The sequence below is a fragment of the Erigeron canadensis genome, chromosome 1 (genome assembly GCF_010389155.1).
Source record: "Erigeron canadensis isolate Cc75 chromosome 1, C_canadensis_v1, whole genome shotgun sequence".
Classification (NCBI taxonomy): domain Eukaryota; kingdom Viridiplantae; phylum Streptophyta; class Magnoliopsida; order Asterales; family Asteraceae; genus Erigeron; species Erigeron canadensis.
The window spans coordinates 38,074,964-38,097,617 of record NC_057761.1 but is presented as its reverse complement, the minus strand read 5'-3'; the positions used below and the strand labels follow the sequence as shown (position 1 = coordinate 38,097,617).

The 22,654-nt window shown below is 31.9% G+C and overlaps 3 protein-coding genes across 4 annotated transcripts; all 3 read right to left on the bottom strand.

The window, feature by feature from the left end:
• Window positions 1-3,091: 3,091 nt before the first annotated feature.
• On the bottom strand, window positions 3,092-4,946 carry LOC122610221 (D-galacturonate reductase-like). Its single transcript, XM_043783216.1, has 4 exons — window positions 4,541-4,946; window positions 3,893-4,136; window positions 3,630-3,809; window positions 3,092-3,445 (listed from the first exon to the last, which is right to left on the bottom strand). Exons 1-4 carry the CDS (start codon window positions 4,858-4,860, stop codon window positions 3,218-3,220), a joined length of 972 nt encoding a protein of 323 aa, XP_043639151.1. The 5' UTR covers window positions 4,861-4,946; the 3' UTR covers window positions 3,092-3,217.
• A 1,762-nt stretch (window positions 4,947-6,708) lies between these two features.
• LOC122585280 (transmembrane 9 superfamily member 2-like) lies at window positions 6,709-10,490 on the bottom strand. The gene is made up of 9 exons (XM_043757399.1): window positions 10,355-10,490; window positions 9,539-9,713; window positions 9,404-9,444; window positions 8,720-9,305; window positions 8,457-8,603; window positions 8,205-8,361; window positions 7,635-8,119; window positions 7,155-7,386; window positions 6,709-7,001 (listed from the first exon to the last, which is right to left on the bottom strand). The coding sequence occupies exons 2-8, from the start codon at window positions 9,685-9,687 to the stop codon at window positions 7,167-7,169; spliced, it is 1,785 nt and encodes a 594-aa protein (XP_043613334.1). The 5' UTR covers window positions 9,688-9,713; window positions 10,355-10,490; the 3' UTR covers window positions 6,709-7,001; window positions 7,155-7,166.
• A 3,553-nt stretch (window positions 10,491-14,043) lies between these two features.
• Window positions 14,044-18,110, bottom strand: LOC122585281 (transmembrane 9 superfamily member 2-like). 2 transcript variants are annotated; one of them, XM_043757400.1, is made up of 10 exons: window positions 18,069-18,110; window positions 17,879-17,976; window positions 16,962-17,120; window positions 16,786-16,826; window positions 16,105-16,690; window positions 15,842-15,988; window positions 15,579-15,735; window positions 15,012-15,496; window positions 14,543-14,765; window positions 14,044-14,339 (listed from the first exon to the last, which is right to left on the bottom strand). In XM_043757400.1, exons 3-9 carry the CDS (start codon window positions 17,108-17,110, stop codon window positions 14,546-14,548), a joined length of 1,785 nt encoding a protein of 594 aa, XP_043613335.1. In that variant the 5' UTR covers window positions 17,111-17,120; window positions 17,879-17,976; window positions 18,069-18,110; the 3' UTR covers window positions 14,044-14,339; window positions 14,543-14,545. The 2 variants fall into 2 exon arrangements, with proteins under 2 accessions (XP_043613335.1, XP_043613336.1); XM_043757401.1 differs by having other exon boundaries at window positions 17,912-17,976.
• Window positions 18,111-22,654: the final 4,544 nt, after the last annotated feature.

The window sequence follows — 22,654 nt, the reverse complement described above, 5'->3', positions numbered from 1 at the left end:
TTGGTGATGAAAATCAAAAAGTGTAAGTTAATTATTTTAAACTGGGTTAAAGTGTAATTTGGTGATGAGAAATCAAAAAGTGTAAATTAATTGTTTTAGATTGGGGTTAGAGCGTAAATTGGTGATGGAAAACCAAAAAGTGTACATTAATTAAGATTAATATTAAAAATATTAGAGGATTAATAAGGAGAGAGGATTAGACTTAAGGAGGTGGATTAGGGGTGCCAAGTGTACCCCAACCGTCTCTTTTAGTTATATTATAGATATAGTTAATTGGTACCACAGTTTTTTATTGTTTTAGCACAATATACGAACATAGCAATATACAATACAACTATTTAATGTACGGTTGTGATGAAATAATTAAAAAAAAGAATTGGTACAAATATCAATTCCCATAATTAATTGGGATTATATTATTTCGATCTGTTCCATTAAAAATGTGTTGTTGTTCTAAATTTTTATATTTTAACTTTAACTTTAAATTATAATATTTAATATTTAAGAAAAACTATACCAATAAAAATACATTTAAAACTTAATCTATTCATATAATTTTCATTAAATATTATGAAACACATACAAAATAATTCGTGGTCAAAATAAAAATGAAAGACTTTGAAATTCAAAAGGAAAAAGAGTACCATCTTTACAAAAAATTTCCTACACTGTATGTGTTTAACACTTCAGTTCCAAATACATTACGTACTGGTCATCCAAAAAATTCTTTATGATGTGAGAATTACACTTCCACTCCTTTTATAGATAATGTTTAAATAAAAGTTTATAAGAAGAGTTGGTTGAAATAAACGCTCCAGCTCCTAGTCTCATTTTCAAGCTCCAACTCGAGATTTTTGTACCAAACATACTAATTATTGTGTAAAAAACGATAAAAAAAGACATATGAACTTAAATAACGAATTGATGGATAAATTCCGATTATGGTAATTAGATTATTTTTAGTAGAGACATGTACGTGTTTAATATGAAAGTTACATATAAGCAACGAGAGAGTTTAAAAAACCATATGATCGAACACGTCTAATTAAACTTTTACTGAGCATCTACCCCCTATTCATATAAGTAATTAGTGCAGTTGCAAAATATATATAGTTACTAGTGCTTAGACCCCGTGCGATGCACGGACAACCCTAAATAATCTTTTTTAAACTTCATTTTAAGATTGTATCAATTAATAAATATAACTGAGTTAGACATAATACAAATATTCTTATGAGTTGATTAATTTAAAGAAGAAAAATGCTAGATATACCTTGGGATTTATTAATGATACACGAGGACTTAAAACACGTACATTGCACGCCGGAGAGAAATTATAAAATTGGTTGCTCATAGTAGGCGCATATAAGAAGGATTATGTTGGTTACTTGGATGTGATAGGTATTATGAATTTTCCCCCACTTTGATATATAGACTCACGTGGATGCGCTATAACCTTAAATAATTTCTTTAACACTAGTTCAAGCATGCATGTAGCGAAGTAAATGTACTCCTATTACAACTAATGACCATTTTAAAAAAAATTAATGACTTAAAATGCATAGAAAAGTCATATTTAGCACTAAAATAAACCAAATATACCTCATAATTTTCATCACAAATTTGATAGGCTGTTCTTTGTATAAGATTTGAAATTTGTTGATCATTCATTTTAACTCCAATAACACCAGTGACATCTACAATCCTAACTTGCACATTAAACCTATAAAAAAAAACAGAGATACAATTTTACCACACAACTTAATGATTATAGAGTTTTAATATGAAATATAAATATATACATAGGATTGATGAGAACTCCTTCCTTGTTACATGAACAACAAATCCACATTTTGTTGTCCCTTAAAGCATCAATAATGTCGACTTCATCAATGTAGAGATCGGTCAACTTAACTTCTTGAGAACAGTTCACACATTCCATTGAATACCATAACTGGTCGGTTGGAATAAAACCGATTGTTGCAACAACAACAACCACTTTATCAAACTGTCAAAATGAAAATGTTTATACCTTAGAATGTTAAAAAGCTAGTTATAAATTCGAAAGAAAGTTATGTTAAAAAGTAATCTAATCAAAAAAGAAAAATTCACAAACAATGAATACTTACATGTTCGTCCATCAGGATCATCTCAATACTACCTATGTTATTAATATCTCCATATAGAGGTTGCTTCCATAGCCGCAAAATTCTAACCGTTATCGTACATGGCTTATTATTTGGACGCAAATTTCTAATTGAAACATGGTTTAGTGAAGCCATGCTAAAATTGATATGTTATGTGTTTACATTTTAATATGTCTTAAAACTGAATGGAAGTGACCTTATATAGACATAGACATGCAAGGAAGTAACCGCCACAAGCAATACACGAACGGTTATACATTCAAATTTTCGAAAATTTGAACTTCTTGAAAGCATAACTAATTCGTTTTCGAAAATTTGAACTTCTTATAAAAGTAACTAATCCGTAGACCTTTTAAGGAGCAATATTGTAATGATTTTTGGGCTTTCTTGCATTTTTAAGCATGCCACATAGACAATAACTAACAAATTTTGAAGTGAGATTTATATATGTAAGGATTATTAAACTTGGGATAGATAGAAAAATTGCAGATCTCTTTCACTATCTTCACGAAATTATGCTTTTTATCCTTATTTTGGACTTTCGCGCATAAAGTTAACATATACTCGTATTTTTTTTCTTTCTTTTTTGTCAAAAGTTCAGATTTTTAGACTAAGTATATGCAGATGCATGTTGGACCAAAAGTCAAACATCTATGATCAAAAGTCAACATATGTGTTCTAAAAGTCAACATATATGAACCAAAATATATACGGAGTCCAAGTCAACATTTTACTTATAACAAAAACAAATGAATATGAAACTATCATAGGAGAGCAGTTTTATGCATATTGTCATTCCATTATTTGGATGCCACATCCTATGACAACATTTTCGTCACGTTAAAATTTCCAAATCTTATGATTTTAAACCCCATGAGATTTCAATCAAAATTTTTAAAAATTATGAACCTAGCTATCATCCCTTCAAACATTCCTAATCATGGTTTATAGGTAACCAATGAAATCTTCCTTCAAATAATCAAATATATGTTACACGCGTTCCTTTATGATATAATACCACCGCATTGATAAAACAGATAACATATATAATCCATGATAAGATTTACATGTCATTGAAATGAAAGATCAGCATCAATCTCAGCCATTACATCGTTAGGCTCAATCACCATAGTCCCAATTAAATAAATTTGCTTTTGTTGAGGGATTTGGCTGATTTTGTACAACTCATCTTCCGTCAATGACCAGTCAAATATATCAATGTTCTGCTTCATCCTCTCTATGTTATAACTTTTCACCACTACACTCACACCTTGCTCAAATATCCATCTTAAAGTAATCTACATGCAAATACTATAAGATTAGTAACATGTCCAAAACTTATAACTGTGACCATTTTGTTAGTCTTATAGGCATGTTTCAAAATCTGATGATACGAGTAACAAATAGCAAATGGCAAATCAAGCTTTAATTTGCATACCAATTAGCATGTATGTAAGGTTATATGAAAATAATGAACAACACCTGAGCTATTGTCTTCTTTCTCGATTTCGAAATATCCTGAAGAATATCACATTCCATCACACGATTGTGTCCCCATCGAGTGCCGGGCCCACCCAAAGGAGCGTATCCGGTTACAAGGATGTCATTCTTTTTACAAAACTCGATAAGTTTTTTTTGTTGCCATAATGGATTCAGTTCAACCTGAAAAATATCAAAGAAATTGTGAGTAGATGTACAAAAAAAAAATACAAATTGATAACAAGAAATTAATAGCGAATAACTACCTGATTGACAGCAGGGGGAATTTTAGCGAAGGATAGGATTTCCTCTATTCTTCTAGGAGAAAAATTGCTAACACCTATAGACTTGGTGAGTCCAAGATTTTGACACTTCTCCATTTCTTCCCACACCTCTTTGATATTGATGGGAGCTATGCCCTCTGTTGGAATCGGGATTTTGAACTCTTCTTGTTTAAGCGTTAGTGGCCAATGTATTAAATACAGATCTACATACTCGAGTCCCAAATTACTGTCATAGTTCATGATATTTTAATTAAACAAAGACACTTATTTAGTTCAGGGTGAGGGCATCATATACTCCATTAATTGAATGCAAAACAATTTATGCAATTATTCATTTCAAGTGATGCAATTATCCCAAAAATTTATGCTGGATCAATGTTAGTTGGCATCCCCAAATCTCCAATGCAACTCAATGGAAGACATTCTTAATTTCTAACAATAAGCTGGCGAGTCATATATAGGCCAAGTCTTGTGATTAAAAAGTAAGACAAACATCAATTTTGAAAATTAGATAACAATATTGTATTTTATCAAGGCCACACAAATACACAATATGTAAAACTTAGATTGACTTATTAACACGGAACTTATAAATACGTAGAAATTATTGTGTTGTAATAATAGTCATACCAAAGACTCTGCTTCATGGCTGGTAATACAAGATGGCGCTGGGTAGAGTTACACCATAGCTTGGTCGTAATAAAAACCTCATCCCGTGACTTGATCAAACCGAGTTGCAAAGCTTCAGCGACGGCTTCCCCGACAGGCTTCTCGGTTTTGTAGATTGCGGCCGTGTCAAAGTGGCGATAACCAATTTTGATGGCTTCAATAAGCGCGGCCTTCACCTCTTCACTGTTTCTAGTTGGCGTTGCGGAGCCCATACCGATCAACGGAATGGATCGTCGACCATCAGAAGAACTTATTGTTGTCTCCGGAATCCTAATTACCATCTTATACTTGTACCTTTTTCCTTTTCTTTTTTCAATGTATGCGTCAACTATTACTATTATTATGTTATCTACTTCATTATTGTATGCATATATATTTATATATTATATATAGTTGATCTTTTGTGGGCAATGGATGCAGACATGTTTGTTTTTTGTAAATGACGGACTGGCATGCGTAAGCAGTCTTTTACATTGTGATGTGTCAACAATGAATGAATGGATGACATTTGAGTGCCTTTGCTTTTTAATAATTCATATAAACTTTGTTGTTATATCCAAAAGGGAGGTAATATAAGACACAACTTTATTGTTAAAAGATGATACATTAACCATTGGATTAAAATGTCTAAGATTTAAAAATTATATTTACCTTATGTTACTATGAATACATATTCTCTAATGTTTTCAATTTTAAAGATAAAGTTAAAAAAACTTTAACTCTTAAATTAAAATCAAAGGTCAAAATTAAAATATAAGTTTGAATTTTAACCCTTGATTTTTATTAACTTTGGAGGATCTTAATCTTAATATATACTATAAGACAGTTGAACTAATGACTTATTAACCAATCAAATCGCTTAATTTTATAAAATTGACTTTCGCTTATGTCATCATCGAATTTAATTATAAATTAAAAATTCTAATAATCATTATCCAAATATATTATTATATTAGTATTTATCGAAAAAGTCTCATTAATTTACACTTTTTGGTTTTCCATCAATAATTTACACTTTTTAACCCTTAATACTTAATTAATAATTGATTTAGCTATCAACTTGAAAAGCATTTTAAAAAAAATTAATCATTTAATTAGTTAAAACAGTTTCAACATATGAAATATTATGTATAAAAAATTATTTCAAAAGATGAAATATAATATATGTGTTTAATGTTGTATATTCTTTTAAATTTGTTTTTACTTACATTTTTACATTTAAATTTATATATTTAATAATTTATCTTATCTTTAAAATGCTATAAACAATCCGTGTAATCACATCTCTTGACTTTCTCAAGATTTCAATTTGACTTTTCTTGACTTATTATTATGTAAAATTAAAATATAGATTTACACATATAAATATCAATGTCGACTACATGACTAAAGATAAATATTTTTTATAAGAAAATATTATAAATTGATACCTATAGGAATCACAGAACATGAGACGATCACAAAACAAAACATGATTTACAACAGAGGGTTAGTTGAATGATAAATTCAAACTAATATGAACCCCATTAAAAATTCATTCTATCTCTCAATCAAAAAGGTACAAAATTTTCTTTTTTTATATATTAGTTTTGTGAATTAATGTTTAAAGTTACTATTATCACTCAAATCAAGAGTCCTAATTGTTATCAAAGAATAGGAAAACAATCCTAATTGTTATCTAAGTTATCATAGAACAAGTGATTGAAATAAACTTCTCTGTGTTATGGCCCCACATCATAATTTAAAACATCTACTTGAATGTCAAGTACGGGATCATAAGTATGTTTATATTTTAATTTTTAATTATCTTTTATAATAATATTACATTATTGGTGCAACTGCTTTAAAAAAATTCTATAATAGAGAATGACTACGGCAAACAATTCCAACAATATGTCTCAACTAATAACGACAGTGACGAACTTGTGATTATTGTACTATTACTTGCAAAATATATCTTCAAAATTATAAGTTTTATGATTTAAATGTATGAAAAACTAATATTGATAATATCATAAGCTCGTGTCCAGTGTTGGACACGGGTCTATAATCTAGTTCTTACTATATATATGGTTCTGTCTTTTGGTTAAATATGGCACTCACTCTATACCAGCAGAATATATTCACAGTTTTTGGTTAGCAAATAATTTTAACTCCACAAAAATTTGTAGTTACATGTTTGTAAACTATGCATACTTACAAATCTGTAAAACAACAAAATGGAAAAGTGCAGCAATATATTGTATTTGTTCATTAAGTAAATTACATCGTTATGAGCTTTCTGTCTTTGATATATCGCTTATGACAACCTAGGCCACTTTTGAGTTATCATCAGTTGACTCTGACGTAACAATGGTGCCCGCGTATAATGGGTTCATTTGAACAGGTAATAAAGGACGTTTCTGATGATATGGTGACTAACCTGAGATGCAAAGTGGAAATAAAATATTTAACCACTTAACTGTTGAAGCCGGGTTAAAACTATAGATAATTGGCAGATGTATTGTACTTGAATAGCTACCACATACTTTACTAATGCGAAGATATCAAAAAGAAATTGTATGTCAAAATATACCTGCTACTCCTGCTAGTCGCATTTTATAGCTGCATACAGGTAACGAACAAAGAGCAATGATGCACGAAAACCCACAGTTCCAAGTACGAGAAAGATTCCATAGCAGACACAAGCCATGTAGCCAAAGAAAAATGATATTTGCATGAAACCATTCATGTCTGATCTGAAGAAATGAAAATAGATGCAATAACCATACATAAACAATCCTGTAGATCCACCACAAAAGAAGGACCTGTATCAGAAAAGCAGCTTTATTAGACCATAAAGAAAAAAAACTTACAAAGGAGGTTTGCTTGAACAGTTGGACTATTGAAAACAAATTCATCAAGTCGCCAGTACAGCAGAACGGTAAAAAGAACCACGAGTAAAAAGCATCAGAGGCAATAAAATAAACCCAACAAATGAGAATCATGAGTAAAAAGAACTCAAGCATAGAATAGCATATAGATAAGGCATAATCATGCCAACGAATCAACATACCTCCACCACCATTCATGATCTTCAACAGCAAGCTGAAAGTATGTCAGCACTACTGACATTAATGCAGTTATGATCAAAAGGAGAACAAAGACTACTAACAGAACGCCGTAAAGTGTGTAGATGCGGTGGCCCCAAACACTTGCAAATATGTAGTAAAGCTGCACATAGATGACACTGAATGGCAGAATTCCTGCCAAGACCATCTGAGGGACAAGACTCCTGTACCAACGCTGCCGAGGAATCTCTCTAGGACATTTGTTTGTTCTGCAAGGAGCTTGGAAGTCAGACGTCGTATGTTTCCCAACAAACCCTCCAAAGAGAAGCAACGGTGATGCTATAAACACCAATATAAGAGATAATATGACTATCCCTTCCAATGGTAGTGCCACAGTGGTTCCATAAGAAACGGCAACACTATTTAGGAAACAAAACATAAGAAACAGAGGCCCCAAATATAAGCCTCCTGTCACCAACAGGTTATTCATCTGTCAAGAAAAAACCAAACACACCATGTGAATAGAAATTCTCAAGTTGTATAATTTGACAAGCTGCATTGATAACTTCACCTACCCAGGTGGTTCCTTCGAGTTGAGAATAGAAAGAAACAGATGTATATCCTGATACCACATTAGTAACTGCATATACAATGACAAGTGAATTCCAGAATACTCCTCGAACATACGGAAGAAAAAAACCTTGGAGACCCAGAGCAAGAATCGCTACAATACTACAAATGTAACAAAATGTAGGTTACAAAGCTACTTTCGGATACCGTTAAAAGAAATATTCAAAAAAAGTTTCGAATTCTTAGGAAACACTAACAGTACAAGTAACTGGCTGCCAGAACCAAGAGCCGCCGCAAATAAGGACTTGTGTTTGGGAAATCTAAACACATCACCATGGATGTTCTTCCATCCCGTTTCTTCTTGATTGTCTGTCACTTGATTCTCTTCCACGTCGCTGGTGTACCTTTCATTTTTTAGGCGATTGGAGAAACAGAAAAGAAAAAATAAAGTGTATGAGATGGACATAGAAGACTTAAAAATGTTATTAAAGCATATCTATGTTTGTTATAGAACTATTACTTGGAAATGTCTTTGCGAAGGACTATCACGTAAAATGTCAGTACACAGATGATCAGAATGAGGAGTGTGATAGATGAGTTTGTAATCGTGGCATGATGTATAGACATGTGATGTGGTAAAAAGGCAAAACCCGTGTATTTCAACATTCTTTTCTCAAAAGATTGTTGTGTTACCAACCACTTAACAGAGTATGTAAAGTCCACAACAACTTCCTTGTCCTCTGTAACGTTTGCCAATAAATTAGGACTGGTTCGTAAATTGACCTCTATAACACGATCCTTATTGTAACGAACTTCAAAATCGAAATGCTTGTACAAGAAGTACATGTTCCCAGTCCTTTCGTCGGTATAATCCCTTCTCGAAATTCCAATGAAACTCCAAAGAGGCAAGTCGTCATAATACAGTTGCATATAGTAATCCTTTTCAATCACATTCCTGAACTGAGAAACATCTGCTTTGCTTAATGTCTTATTGCATAATATATCAAAATCTTTGTCCTCAAGAAATTTGACTTCATAAGGAGCTGAAATAAGACGATCACCATTCAGCATCTCACCTAGACTAAGCTTCTGCTCGAATACGGTATCTATTATTATTCAATAAACATTATCCAGGTATTAAGAAGTAGCGACTAGTGTTAAAGATAACGAAAGAAAAACAAATGTATCTTAATAAAATTAGTACCTGGTGAACAAAAGGGAAGATCATAATAAGCATATGTTTCCCTGGAAAGAAATCAATATACTAAAAAAGTAGATATAAACAGAGATCGACATGATAACTTAAGCCCAATAGATACATGAAGCAAATGTGACTAACCGAGGATTATGGAATGGGCCAACTTTGTTTACATAGAAGGGGACTAAATCTCCATTTCTGTACCGGTGATTCGAGGCATCTGAATCTGCTTGGTTTCCATGGACGATTAGTAGAAGAATAATAAAACGGATTTTTGGTAATCCTAACATCTCTGTTGCTCTCTTACTCCCTTGGTCTGAAAAAACGAAAGTCGGAAGATATAAGAAATCAAAAACTTTTGAATTCCAAAGTATTGGTTTAGTGTAAATAAAATCTAACTGTAATATATGTAGTATAACTGATTCCTGTGAGGCATTGTGGAACTCTAAAGGGACATTGGAGCAAGAAGTAAAGAAAAGTAAAAAGTAAAGTAACTCTCAATGCTGTCTTCCATGAGTTTTGGGTCCCAATACGGTAGGTTGAGATGTAGACGGCCTTACCCCTACCAAAGGTAGAGAGGCTGCTTCCAGGTTTTGACAAAGGTAGAAAGATCGAACCCATGACCTTTGTCACCAGGTTCTGCCAAAGGTAGAAAGATCGAACCCATGACCTTTGTCACCGGAGGCGACGGCACCAACCACCGATCCAACCCAGTTGGTTTTTGGAGCAAGAAGTAAAGGCAACACTTAAATTAGAGCCTAAATGGATAAAATATTAAAATAAAATGGAATACATATACATAACTATTTACTTATTATATAGAAATAGCTAGATATATAGAAAAGAAAAACGAAGAAGAATATACAGAAAGGAAAGAAAAAAAAAACAGCTGCAAATGAAAGGGTAAAAAACAGAGAATGAACAAATTGGGTAAAATAAATATGAGAAAGATTGGACCTTTAAGCTGTGATGAGATAACTGAGCTCGATCAGCTGGTTGCAATGGCTGGCGAAAAGCTCCTATTGAAGTGTGAGATGTAATGTAGGGGTTACAGTCAGATGACTTGACTTTTTACTTTTACGTTGACTTTGAATCATCCCAATTGGACTTTAGAGTTGGAGGTGGTGACTTTTACTTTGTCATTTATATGTTATATGATATGATATATCTACCCTTTTCATAATTTTTAGTTTTCTACTTCCATTACTCCATCTTAATATACTGTATTAAATAAATGAGAAAATTTCATTAGATCACCTTATGATTTGTTGTTTTATCGTTTTTTTACCTTGTCGTTTGAATTTTTTATTACTTCACCTTGTGGTGACTTTTTGTATCATTAAAAACCCCCCTCTTAAACGGACGTTAGTGTTTTTCCGTTAACCCTCTCACGTGCATTGCACATGAGGGTAATTTCGTTTTTTTACTATCTAAAACACTCTTTTCTTCTTGTTGCTTTTCGTTTCTCGATCAAATACCCTAAAATCAATACATACATACATCTATTTTGCTAATCCTTCAAAATATGGAAAAAACGTTATGCCAAAAAGACATTAAAAATATGAAAAAATAAACACACATAAAAACACACACACACACAAGCAACATGGCAGATCCCCCACCTGCTTTAAAATCCAACACAGGCGGAAAACTTTTTCGGAAGAAAAGTTTTGAAATCCAACACTTCCACCACCTGTTAGATCTCGCCCTCCCCAACCACCTGCTACAACCGGCAGTCCGTCACTATTTCCGTCGACCTATCCATCGTCCCTGCTACAAATGTTATCTCTATTCACCCAACGACCGTAGCCACCACTCTTTCCACCCACCAGTTTTCTCGATGAGAGCAATTGATAATAAAAATATAATACTTCCGGCGGTTTTTGTTTGTGAGAACCAGGGCAATTGGGCGAATGGCAAAAACGGTATCTTCTTTTGGATATCTCCAATTGTACGCTTCTAGATTATGGGTTGGTTAATTTATAATTATTAGTTTTTAACTTTTATTTGTGATTTATAAATAGTGGGTCGACGGTCAAAAAAAAATAATTGGGGGCATTAGGGGTTTGTTGGGGATGTACATGTAGTGCTTTAATATTGTGATAATCAAGCGTATTATTTATGGTTATCACAAAAGATCTTTCAAATGAGTTCTCAATAATTTTACTATCAATAGATATAATTGCAAATGTATATGTGTGTTGTTTTGATGTAATATATTTGGTGCCTTGGTGCTTAATCTATTGTATGTATATAGATATATGTGTTAAAAATGATGGTTGTTGTAATATGTATGTATATGTATATGATATTTATATTAATTTGAATGTGTTTATATTATCACAATTGGTGATCTGGAAAAAAGTGTTCGAGATTTGTTGTTTAATATATGTATGTGAGATTGTGAGATATAGATAGATTTGGTTCTTAGATCTGGTAAAGAGAAGCAAGAAGAAGTAGAGAGTGTTAGAGGTAAAATGACCAATACACCCTCATGTGCAATGCACGTGAAAGGGTTAACGGAGAAACACTAATGTTCGTTTAAGAGATGGGTTTCTAATGATACAAAAAGTCACCACAAGGTGAAATAATAATAAATTCAAACGACAGGGTAAAAAAATGATAATACAGTAAACCACAGGGTAATCTAATGAAATTTTCTCTAAAAAAATAAATATATAAAATAATAAAAGAACAAGGGTAGTGTTTTTGATTTCTTTATCTATATTTATACTAATTTATAAAACATTTTGCTTTTTTTTTTTAAAATCTCAAAAGATGATTTGAATTAACTAAATTACTCATCTTCTTTATTTATTTATTTAAACATCTCTACCTAATATACTTATAATACCTTTAAGTTTCAACCACTCATTTTTTTTCTCTCTTTCATAAATCATTTTATTCCTCTAATTCATTCAAAATCGTTTATCTCAAAAACCGTTTATCAATAATTTATAAAAATTGTATGGGTGTTCTTAAAATTTCATGCTCTTTCATTAGAGATGACATTTGATATACTTTCGACGAATTTTTAAATCCGAGGGCGGATCCCGTACGGCTAAAGCATTTGGCTATCACACTATATGACTTATCACCTCCTATGACTTATCATCCCCACCATCTCACCGCCCTCGTAAAATGAAAATTATAACCACTACAAAACAATAGGAAAAAGATTTTAATTTTAGTTGCAAAACCATACAACACATAAATTATATAATGACATTTATTGTTCAGACTTATGGTAGTGTACTAGTAAATATCGGGGATTATGCTAACATTTGGTGACTACTACTACTACTACTTGTTGCAGTTTATACCTTAAGTAGTACAGCTGTTTAATCACTTTTAAGTCGAAGTTTTGTAATTATCATTACCGTTTCTTTGGGATAAAGTACCCTGAACTATATAGTTCTGTCGGTTAGCACTCGATACCAGCAGATTATATTCAATTATTCAAAATTCTTGCTTAGAGGATAAATTTAACTCCACACAAATTTGTAGTTACATGTTTGTTAACTATGCTTACTTACAAGTCTGTAAAACAATCAAAAGGAAAAAGTGCAGCAATTGTTTCTGTTCGTAAAAGTAAATTATATCGTTAAGAGCTTTCTGTCATTGATTTTTTGCTTCTGTCAATCTAGACGACTTTTCAGTTATCGGTTGACTCTGATGTAACAATGGTACCCGCTGATGATGGGTTTATTACTTCATTTGTATAGGTAACGAAGGACGTTTCCAACGAGATGGTGACTAACCTGAGACACAATGTCTATTACAATGAAAAACCTATGGAAAGAAAATTATTAACCACTAAAACAGTTGTTAAAACAATTATATGGACATTTTGTACTTTCAAACAGATATAGATAACAGGTAATGACCAAAGATATCAAAAGAGATTGTAAATTAAAAAATACCTTCTAGTCGCATTTTATAGCTGCATACAGGTAACGAACAAAGAGCCTATAACTTGTATTAAGAAACATAAAAGTTGTAGAGGTGGCATCAAAGAATTAATTGGGAGTGAGGGTGAAAAAAAAGATAGAATAGAGTGTTGCCAATACTCAAGTAGTTTTAACAAAACATCGAATAATTTCTCCCTTTTTCCATGTTGATAACAAATAATTTTTATCTTTATTTTATATTATCTTCTTTTCATCTTGATCTTATTTTATCATACTATATATTAAAGTAAGTTATTTAAACATTTATTAACCAATCACATATAAGTATGCTTACGTCTCTACTTATTTTTTTTTTTTCAACATTCAAGACACCAATGACATCCAAATGAGTAATACGCAAAGCTCGAATCAGCCCCCAGCCCCCACCCAAAAAAAAAAAGAAAAAAGAAAAACCCACCCATGGTTTATTTTTTCTGTAGAAAATAGACTGAACATTTGGTGTGAAGGCTACAAGTGATCATGTCTAAATGTTGTTGAAGGGTGGCAACTGCCTTTGGTGACTACTGACTATTACTCATCAGTTTATAGCCTAAGTAGTACTGTGATTAATTTAATCACTTTTAAGTTAAACTTTTGCAGTCATCTTTACCCTTTAGTTGGGACAAAGTCTGGTCAAATATATATATAGTTCTGTCTGTTGGTTAATATGGAACTCACTCTCATACCAGCAGAATATATTCACAAATTTTAGTAAGCAAATAACTTTAACTCCACACAAATTTGTAGTTACATGTTTGTGACCTATGCATACTTACAAATCTGCAAAACAATTAAAAGGAAAAGTGCAGCAAATGTATTTGTGCGTAAAAGTAAATTACATCGTTATGAGCTTTCTATCTTTGATTTTTTGCTTTTGTCAATCTAGACCCACTTTTCAGCTATTCAGTTGAATCTGATGGTTAATGGTACCCGCTGATGATGGGTTCATTTGTAATCGTGATGAAGGAGTTTCTGATGAGATGGTGAATTACCTGAGATGCAATGTGTATTAGAATGAAAAATCTATAAAAAGAAAATATGTAACCACTGGAACAGTCAAAGCCTGGTAAATGATTATAAGGGCATGTTGTGTTTTCAGCTAGATACAGATAATAGGTGGATGTATTGTGCAGTATAACTACCACATACTTAACCAACGCAAAGATATTGAAAGAAACTGTATGTCAAAATATACCTGCTAGTCACATTTTATAGCTGCATACAGGTATCGAACAAAGAGCAATGATGCATGAAAACCCACAGTTCCAAGAACGAGAAAAATGCCATAGCAGACACAAGCCATGTAGCCAAAGAAAAATGAGATTTGCATGAAACCATTCATGTCTGATCTGAAGAAATGATAATAGATGCAATAACCATACATAAACAATCCTGTAGATCCACCACAGAAAAATGACCTGTAACAAAAAAAACAAAAGCTTTATTAGCCCATATAGAATCTGTTTTTTTTTTTCTTTTAAGAAACAGGAAGTTTGCTTCAACTAATGAAAACTAATTCATCGAGTCACCAGTACGGTAGTACAGGTATGTGAATGTAAAACATCAGAGTGAAAAAAAATTAACCCGAAGAGGAAAATCCACGATTAAAGTCAATGTTTGACCCAATAACTCAATCATAGTCGAAGACCAACTAATTAACATACCTCCACCACCATTCATGATCTTCAACAGCAAGCTGAAAGTATGTCAGCACTACTGACATTAACGCAGTTATGATCAAGAGGAGAACGAAGACTACAAACAGAATGCCATAAAGTGTGTAGATGCGGTGGCCCCAAACACTTGCAAATATGTAGTAAAGCTGGACATAGATGACACTGAATGGCAGAATTCCTGCCAAGACCATCTGAGGGACAAGACCCCTGTACCAACGCAGCTGAGGAATCTCTCTAGGACATTTGGTGGTTCTGCAGGGAGCTTGGAAGTCAGGCGTCATATGTTTCCCAACAAACCCTCCTAAAAGAAGCAACGGTGATGCTATAAACACCATTATAAGAGATAATATGACTATCCCTCCTAATGGTAGTGCGACAGTTGTTCCATAAGAAGCGGCAACACTATTTAGAAAACAAAATGTAAGAAAAAGAGGCCCCAAATATAAGCCTCCTGTCACCAATAGGTTGATTTTCTGTCAGGAAAAAAAGAAACACTATGTGAATAGAAGTTCCAAATTTGTATATTTGGCAAGATGCATTGATAAATTCACCTACCCAGGTGGTTCCTTCGAGTTGAGAATAGAAAGAAACAGATGTATATCCTGAGACCACATTAGTAACTGCATATACAATGACGAGCGCATTCCAGAGTACTCCTCGAACATATGGAGGAAAAAAACCTAGGAGACCCAGAACAAGAATCGATACAATGCTGCAAATGTAATGGAACATAGGTAACAAAGCTAAGTTCAGATATCTTCAAAGGTATGTATAAAAGAAATATTTAGAAAAGTTCCAGAATCTAAGTAAATACTAACAGTACAAGTAACTGGCTGCCAGAACCAAGAGCCGCAGCAAGTAAGGACTTATGTTTTGGGAATCTAAACACATCACCATGGATATTCTTCCATCCCGTCTCTTCTTGATTGTCTGCGGCTTGATTCTCTTCCACATCGTTAGAGTACCTTTCATTATTTAGGCAATCGTGGAAACAGGAAAGGAAAATTATAATGTATGAGATGAAGATAGAGGACTAAATAAGATTACCAATGCATATCTGTGTTTATTATAGAACTAATACTTGGAAATGTCCTTGCGGAGGACTAGCACGTAAAATGAGAGGACGCAGATGACCAGAATGAGGAGTGTGAGAGATGACTTTGTAATTGAGGCATGATGTATAGATATGTGGTGTGGTAAAAAAGCAGAACCGGTGTATCTCTCCATTCTTTTCTCAAAAGATTGTTGTGTTACCAACCACTTAACAGAGTAAGTAAAGTCCACAACAACTTCCTTGTCCTCTGTAACGTTTGCCATGAAATTATGATTCATTCGTAAACTGACCTCTACAACACGATCCTTATTGTAATGAACTTCAAAATCAAAATGCTTGAACAAGAAGTACTGGATCCCGATTTTTGGATCTGTATAATCCCTTTGCACAGTTCCAATGAAACCCCAAATAGGCAAGTCGTCATAATGCAGCTGTATATAGTAATCCTTTTCTATCACACTCCTAAATTGAGACACATCTGTTTTGCTTAACGTCTTATTGCATAATACTTCAAAATCTTTGTCCTCGAGGAATTTGATTTTAAATGGAGCTGAAATAAGACGATCACCATTCAGCATCTCACCTAGACTAAGCTTCTTCTCGACTATGGTATCTATTATTCAATAAACAATATCAAAGTATTAATAAGTCGTGAAGAGTGTTAAAGATAATGAAAACAAAACAAACATATAATAAGAAAAAAAGTACCTGGTGAACAAAAGGGAAGATCATAATAAGCATATGTTTCCCTGATTAAATAAATTACTTCAAAAAAAGTGGATATATAACAGATTTCAACAATAAGATCGACATGATAACTTAAGCCTGATATATATATACCTATATATATATATATATATATATATGAAGCAAATATGACTAACCGGGGATTAGAGAATGGGCCAACTTTGTTGACATAAAAGGGGACTATATCTCCATTACTGTACCGATGATTAGAGGCATCTGATTCTGCTTGGTATCCATGGACTATTAATAGAAGAATGATAAAATGGGATTTTGGTGATCCTAACATCTCTGTTGGTCTGAAAAAAAAGGTGTGAAGAAATAAGAAATCAAAAAACTTAAAAACTTCAATAGATTTAGGCTATCTCCAATGCTAAGGACGCCCTTATCCTTACAAATCCTTACACATCCTTATAAATCCTTAAAATCCTATAATTTTATCACCAACCATACAAACATCCTTACATATCCTTTAACTCCACTAAAAACAAAAAAAATATAAATAAGGGCACCTAAGGGCATGCCCTTGAGTAAGGGCATGCATCAAAAAATCTTTAGTTTTGGATAAGCTTCAACCGCAAAGGATATCCAAGGGCACCTAAGGGCGCCCAAAAACATACCCATTGGAGATAGTCTTAGTCAGTTTAAACAAAATCAAACTGTAATATATGTTGAATAACAGATTCCCTGTGAGGCATTGTCAGTAGCGGAGCCATGTGGTGGCACTCTTAATATTCTAGTATCATTTTTATGTATATATTAATTGGAAAACCCATACTTATGTAATTTTAATTTTGTGCAATTCCACGCTTGTTAGTATTATGAAAACTGTTCGGTGACTCCATAGTGAAAATCCTGGCATCATGAAACTTTAAAGGGATATTGGATCATCAATTGGTCTGGGCCATATAAAACTAACATATCCTCTAATATGCCTTTGCAGTTGGAGGAGAACTGTAAACCGAAGACTTAAACTAGACTTAAACACAAATTAGTAAGATATATATCAATGTGATAAGTATAACGAAAGAGAATATAAAGAGAAAAGAACAGGTACAAATAATATTTGAATCCAAATCTCTTATGAGACCTCGAGGACGTCTTATCGCTAGGCCACCTTTTCTTTTTAGATACTTCTCAATCAGTAACGACTTACTGAAAACAGAAAGAATGAAATTTAAGTTCAAAAGGCTAACAAGTAAATTTGATATATATATATATATATATATATAAGAGAAAGATTGGACCTTTAATATGTGATGAAATGACTGAGCTCAACTGGTTGCAATAGTGAAAAAAAAACTCTTGAAATGGAAGATGAAGTGTTGGGGTCTTTTTGGGGATACAGATGTGTTTGACTATTGACTTTAACGTTGACTTTGAAACGTCCCAATTGGAGTTGGGAGACCGAGACAATTACTTTTTCTTTAGAGAAATTTACATTTTTCGTCCTTAAACTTTGAGCATTTTACACTTTTTGTTCTTAAAATGAAAAAATAGCAAAAAAAACCTTAAACTTGACACTTTTTTCACTTTTCATTCCCGCGATAACGGTGTTAGTTTTTTCTGTTAAGATTGCTAACATTCATTAGTTTTTTGTTCACTTTTCGTCCTTCCTTTTTTTTCACTTTTTTTTTTCCATTTTGATAATTTCAAAACTACCCAATGACGTATAAACCGTATTTGAAAGTAAAATACGAGATATATTACAATTTTTTATATATATTTATGATTATCAAAATATATTTATTGAAATTTAGATAACACAATATACTTAACAAAAGCATTATAGTATAACTGTGGGTTAATTTGATGATTTGTAAAGTTCAATAATCAAAAATGTTTGAAAAAATAATTTACGTATATATATTTAGTTAAATTTGATCATAATAAATATAATATTAATTTTAATAATACTTAAAGTATGAATAATTATTGATGTTATCTTAAAAGAATTTTTTTAAAAAAAATAAGTATAGCTTAAAAGAGACATACGTCGTTTTAATATAGTGACACGCGTCACTTAAAGAAAACCCCAAACGTATTTTAGTACATTGGTAGAGATGACATATTATGTGTTTAACTTTATTTATTCATCGTGTTAATTGTACTTTTATGTAATTGTCTCGTTCAATAAATCGTTATGTGTTCATAGATATATGTGCTTTCTATGTATCATTTGATACCAACCCTACTCAATTAATAGTTTATTTTAAGATTCGTTGCCTACTCATGTATGATTTTTACATTGCTGAGCAGTTTTGACATTTTCAAAAATATAAATAAAAAGTGAAAAAAAGGACGAAAAGTGAACAAAAAATTTAACGAATGTTGGCAATTTTAACAGAAAAAACTAACACCGTTATCTCAAGGACGAAAAGCGAAAAAAGTGTCAAGTTTAGGTTTTTTTGCTATTTTTTCACTTTAGGGACAAAAAGTGCAAAACGTATTAAGTTAAAGGACGAAAAATGTAATTTACTCTTGTCTTTATATCTGAAGTTTCCTTTTAATAATTTTTACGTCCATTCTTCAAAGTTCAAAAACAATGCCTCTTCGCTCTCTATATCTCCGTAACTCCGTCATTATATACTAGCAAAGCTACAGAAGTTAACTGTCAATAATTAATCTTACGAGCATTATATTTTCAGAGTGTGTGGTTTTTATGTACCTAAGCTAGTTATATATAACCTTCTTACATAGTAATATTTTAATATTTACTGTTTAATAAATAAATGATTAACCCATGTTTTTTATGTATTATAAAATTAACATGTGAGAGTTTTATACATCAAAGTTACATATCCTCATCTCTCATCATATAATTAAGAAAACAATAGTGTCCATATTACCCATTCTCTTAATAGACTATTACTAATTTTTTATTTTATCCGAAAACTATCTAAGTTGAGATCTAGATTATGTGAAGGGAAGGATCAATTAAACAATTCACATATCAAATTCTAAAAGATTCAACACAAGAGTTATAACTTTTATAAAGACTAATATATTTTATTAAAAAAATGGTAATAATAATAATTTTAGTAAAAATACCCTTTATCCCTATTTTATGAAAAATGTTAAATACATTAAACCTCTACGGTTACAAAGGTATACCTTAATGAGATGTGAAATATATTATCAACAACCAAACTACGTAGATTTATGCTCCTTATCAATATTACATTATAATTTTTTATTTTTTTCAAACTAAGAAGATTAATCAAATTTGCCTCTCTATTTATGTTTATTTTTAGCAACTAAACATTAAATTTCCTATTATACCGTTAATTAAATTAACTAATTACATCTATATTAAATTTCTAAAATAGTTACACTACCATCTATTGTCACCACCACCACAATGCCAATATTGCCGCCGCTGCTACCACCATCTCCTCCGCCACTAATCGTCTCCATGAGTCACTACCCATCACCATCGCTATCACCATCACCACATTATGCAAGTATCCTTTAGTCTATATAAAGGGTGTGTGATTGATGATTGAGTTTTATAACTAATTAACATGTTTGGTTTTGGAAATGAAAGTTAAATACATATAAACTTATTATCTAGAGACTCTATTTATCCAATATATTTATAATATCTCTATTAATTTATTAATTATATGGCTTTTTATGCAATTTTTACATTATTATAACTTACATTTTATTTCTTTTATTTATGAAAAAAATATATATATCGAAACATTAATTTCAATTCTTTGCAGTTTGCACGGGTAGTTTATTATCATTTGAAATTAACATTATCACGATACTTGTATGTCGTGTATTGTCGCCTCTCGATTCATCTAGTCTTTTGTGGACTTTGAAAACCCACTCTTATACATACCCATTATAATTCCAAACTTTAATCCAAACAATTCCACATTGGAGATGGCCCAAGGAGCCGTTCGTTTACGGGTTTCAAAGAATGGGTATATAAGTCATAAGAAATTCACATTGTTTGTTTTGAACTTTTGATGACACAATTTTTCATACAAGGTACCAAATCCCTAACTGATGTGCACCGACAAAACCCATTAGCTAGCTTGGGTTTTCGATACGTACTACTTATCAGTTATTACTTTTGCTTCCCTCTTTAGGTAGACTGATTCTTAACTCGTAAGAGTGAACGGATGGATTTTTTCGGATTTTTTTTAGAGTTAATTGCAGGATCCGTCCATGTGGTTTGTCTATTTCCGTGGTTTACACCTTTGCTCAAGAATTTTTATGGAATAGGTCCAAAGTACTCAATTTTGTTGCACGTTTCATCCCTCTGGCGAAATCCATTTATTTTTTTCCGTTGAGTGAGATCACATACCACACGTGTGAGGGTATTTTCGTACATTCTTTCCGAGTCTCACACCTACCATTTTCCTTTTTGTTTTTTACATCTCCACTAGATCTATTTTAGTCTTTTTTTTTCATTATAATATCCACATACCTCTCACAAATCATTAAATCAATTTTACATACATAAAGACATAATCCCATAAATTATATACATACTAAAAAGTAATATGTTATGTACAAGTGCTTTAAGCATAAAATGTACAACTACTTATAGCGCATATTAAACTTTTACTAATTCTCATTTTAACCACCTAAAGTTTCTATCTTTTAACTTTCACCTCACATCAAAGTTTTCGTTTTCACTTTTTTGACACTAAACTTTTAAGTTCTCATGGTTTCATCAAACAACTTTCATACAGTTACGATTTTACTTTTAAATATTTAGTTTTTAACTATTTTCATCCGTCTTTTTATATATATAATGTTTTCAATATATAACAGCTTTTATCATTGTCACGTCTAACGTTCATGTAACATTTAAAACATTAATATAGTTGTTGTTTATGTTTGTATACATCTTATTATTCTTTTATAATTTTTTTTTATTGTTGTTGCTACATATTTAGTTGCCTTTTTTTTTAAGGAAGGTTTCTATCTTTTAACTTTTACCCCACATCAAAGTTTTCGTTTTCGTTTTCTTGACACTAAACTTTTGGGCTCTCATGTTTTCATCAAACAACTTTCACACTGTTATGATTTTACTTTTAAATATTTGATTTTTGATTATTTTCATCCGTCGTTATATATATATATAACCACTTTCATCATCGTTACGTCTTACGTTCATGTAATATTTAAAACATTAATATAGGTTTTATTTATGTGTCTATACATCTAAGTATTCCTTTAAAAAAAAGAGTTATTGTTATTACTACATATAGCTGTATTTATTAAAGTTTGGGTTCGAATATTTGACATAAATTTGGGTCCAAAACATTATCATATAAAATACGTATGCCGCGGCAACGCACGGGTAAAAAATAACTAGTTTATATATATTGGGTGGTGACTGGTGAATGGATCAAGTGATAACTAGAAGAATGGTGAGAACTGTGGGAACCACTAAAAAAACATCTTTAGGGGATTAACTCTTAAAGCTAAGGGATACGCCCATACCGTATCAAACCACCACCATCTCTTGGATCGCCGTCCATCAAATTCATATTATTATTATATTCGTCCGGTGACAACCCCTTTAAACGGATAAGGGCAACGTCCGTACCGTATCCATACGTTTTCAGCACGTAACCTATATGATTTTTTTTTTTTTAAATTTATTCTTTTTTTTTTTGGGAACGAGTTTTTGTTAAAAGAAAATAAAAAACAAAAAAAAATTTAAAAAACCACACCAAAAAGAAGAAAAAGAGAGAAAAACTAGTGGTTCTCACGGTTCTCTCATATATTTTAGTTCTCACATTAACCTTACCCATATTGCGTGTGTATATATATATACTAGTCATAATACTCGTACGATGTACGA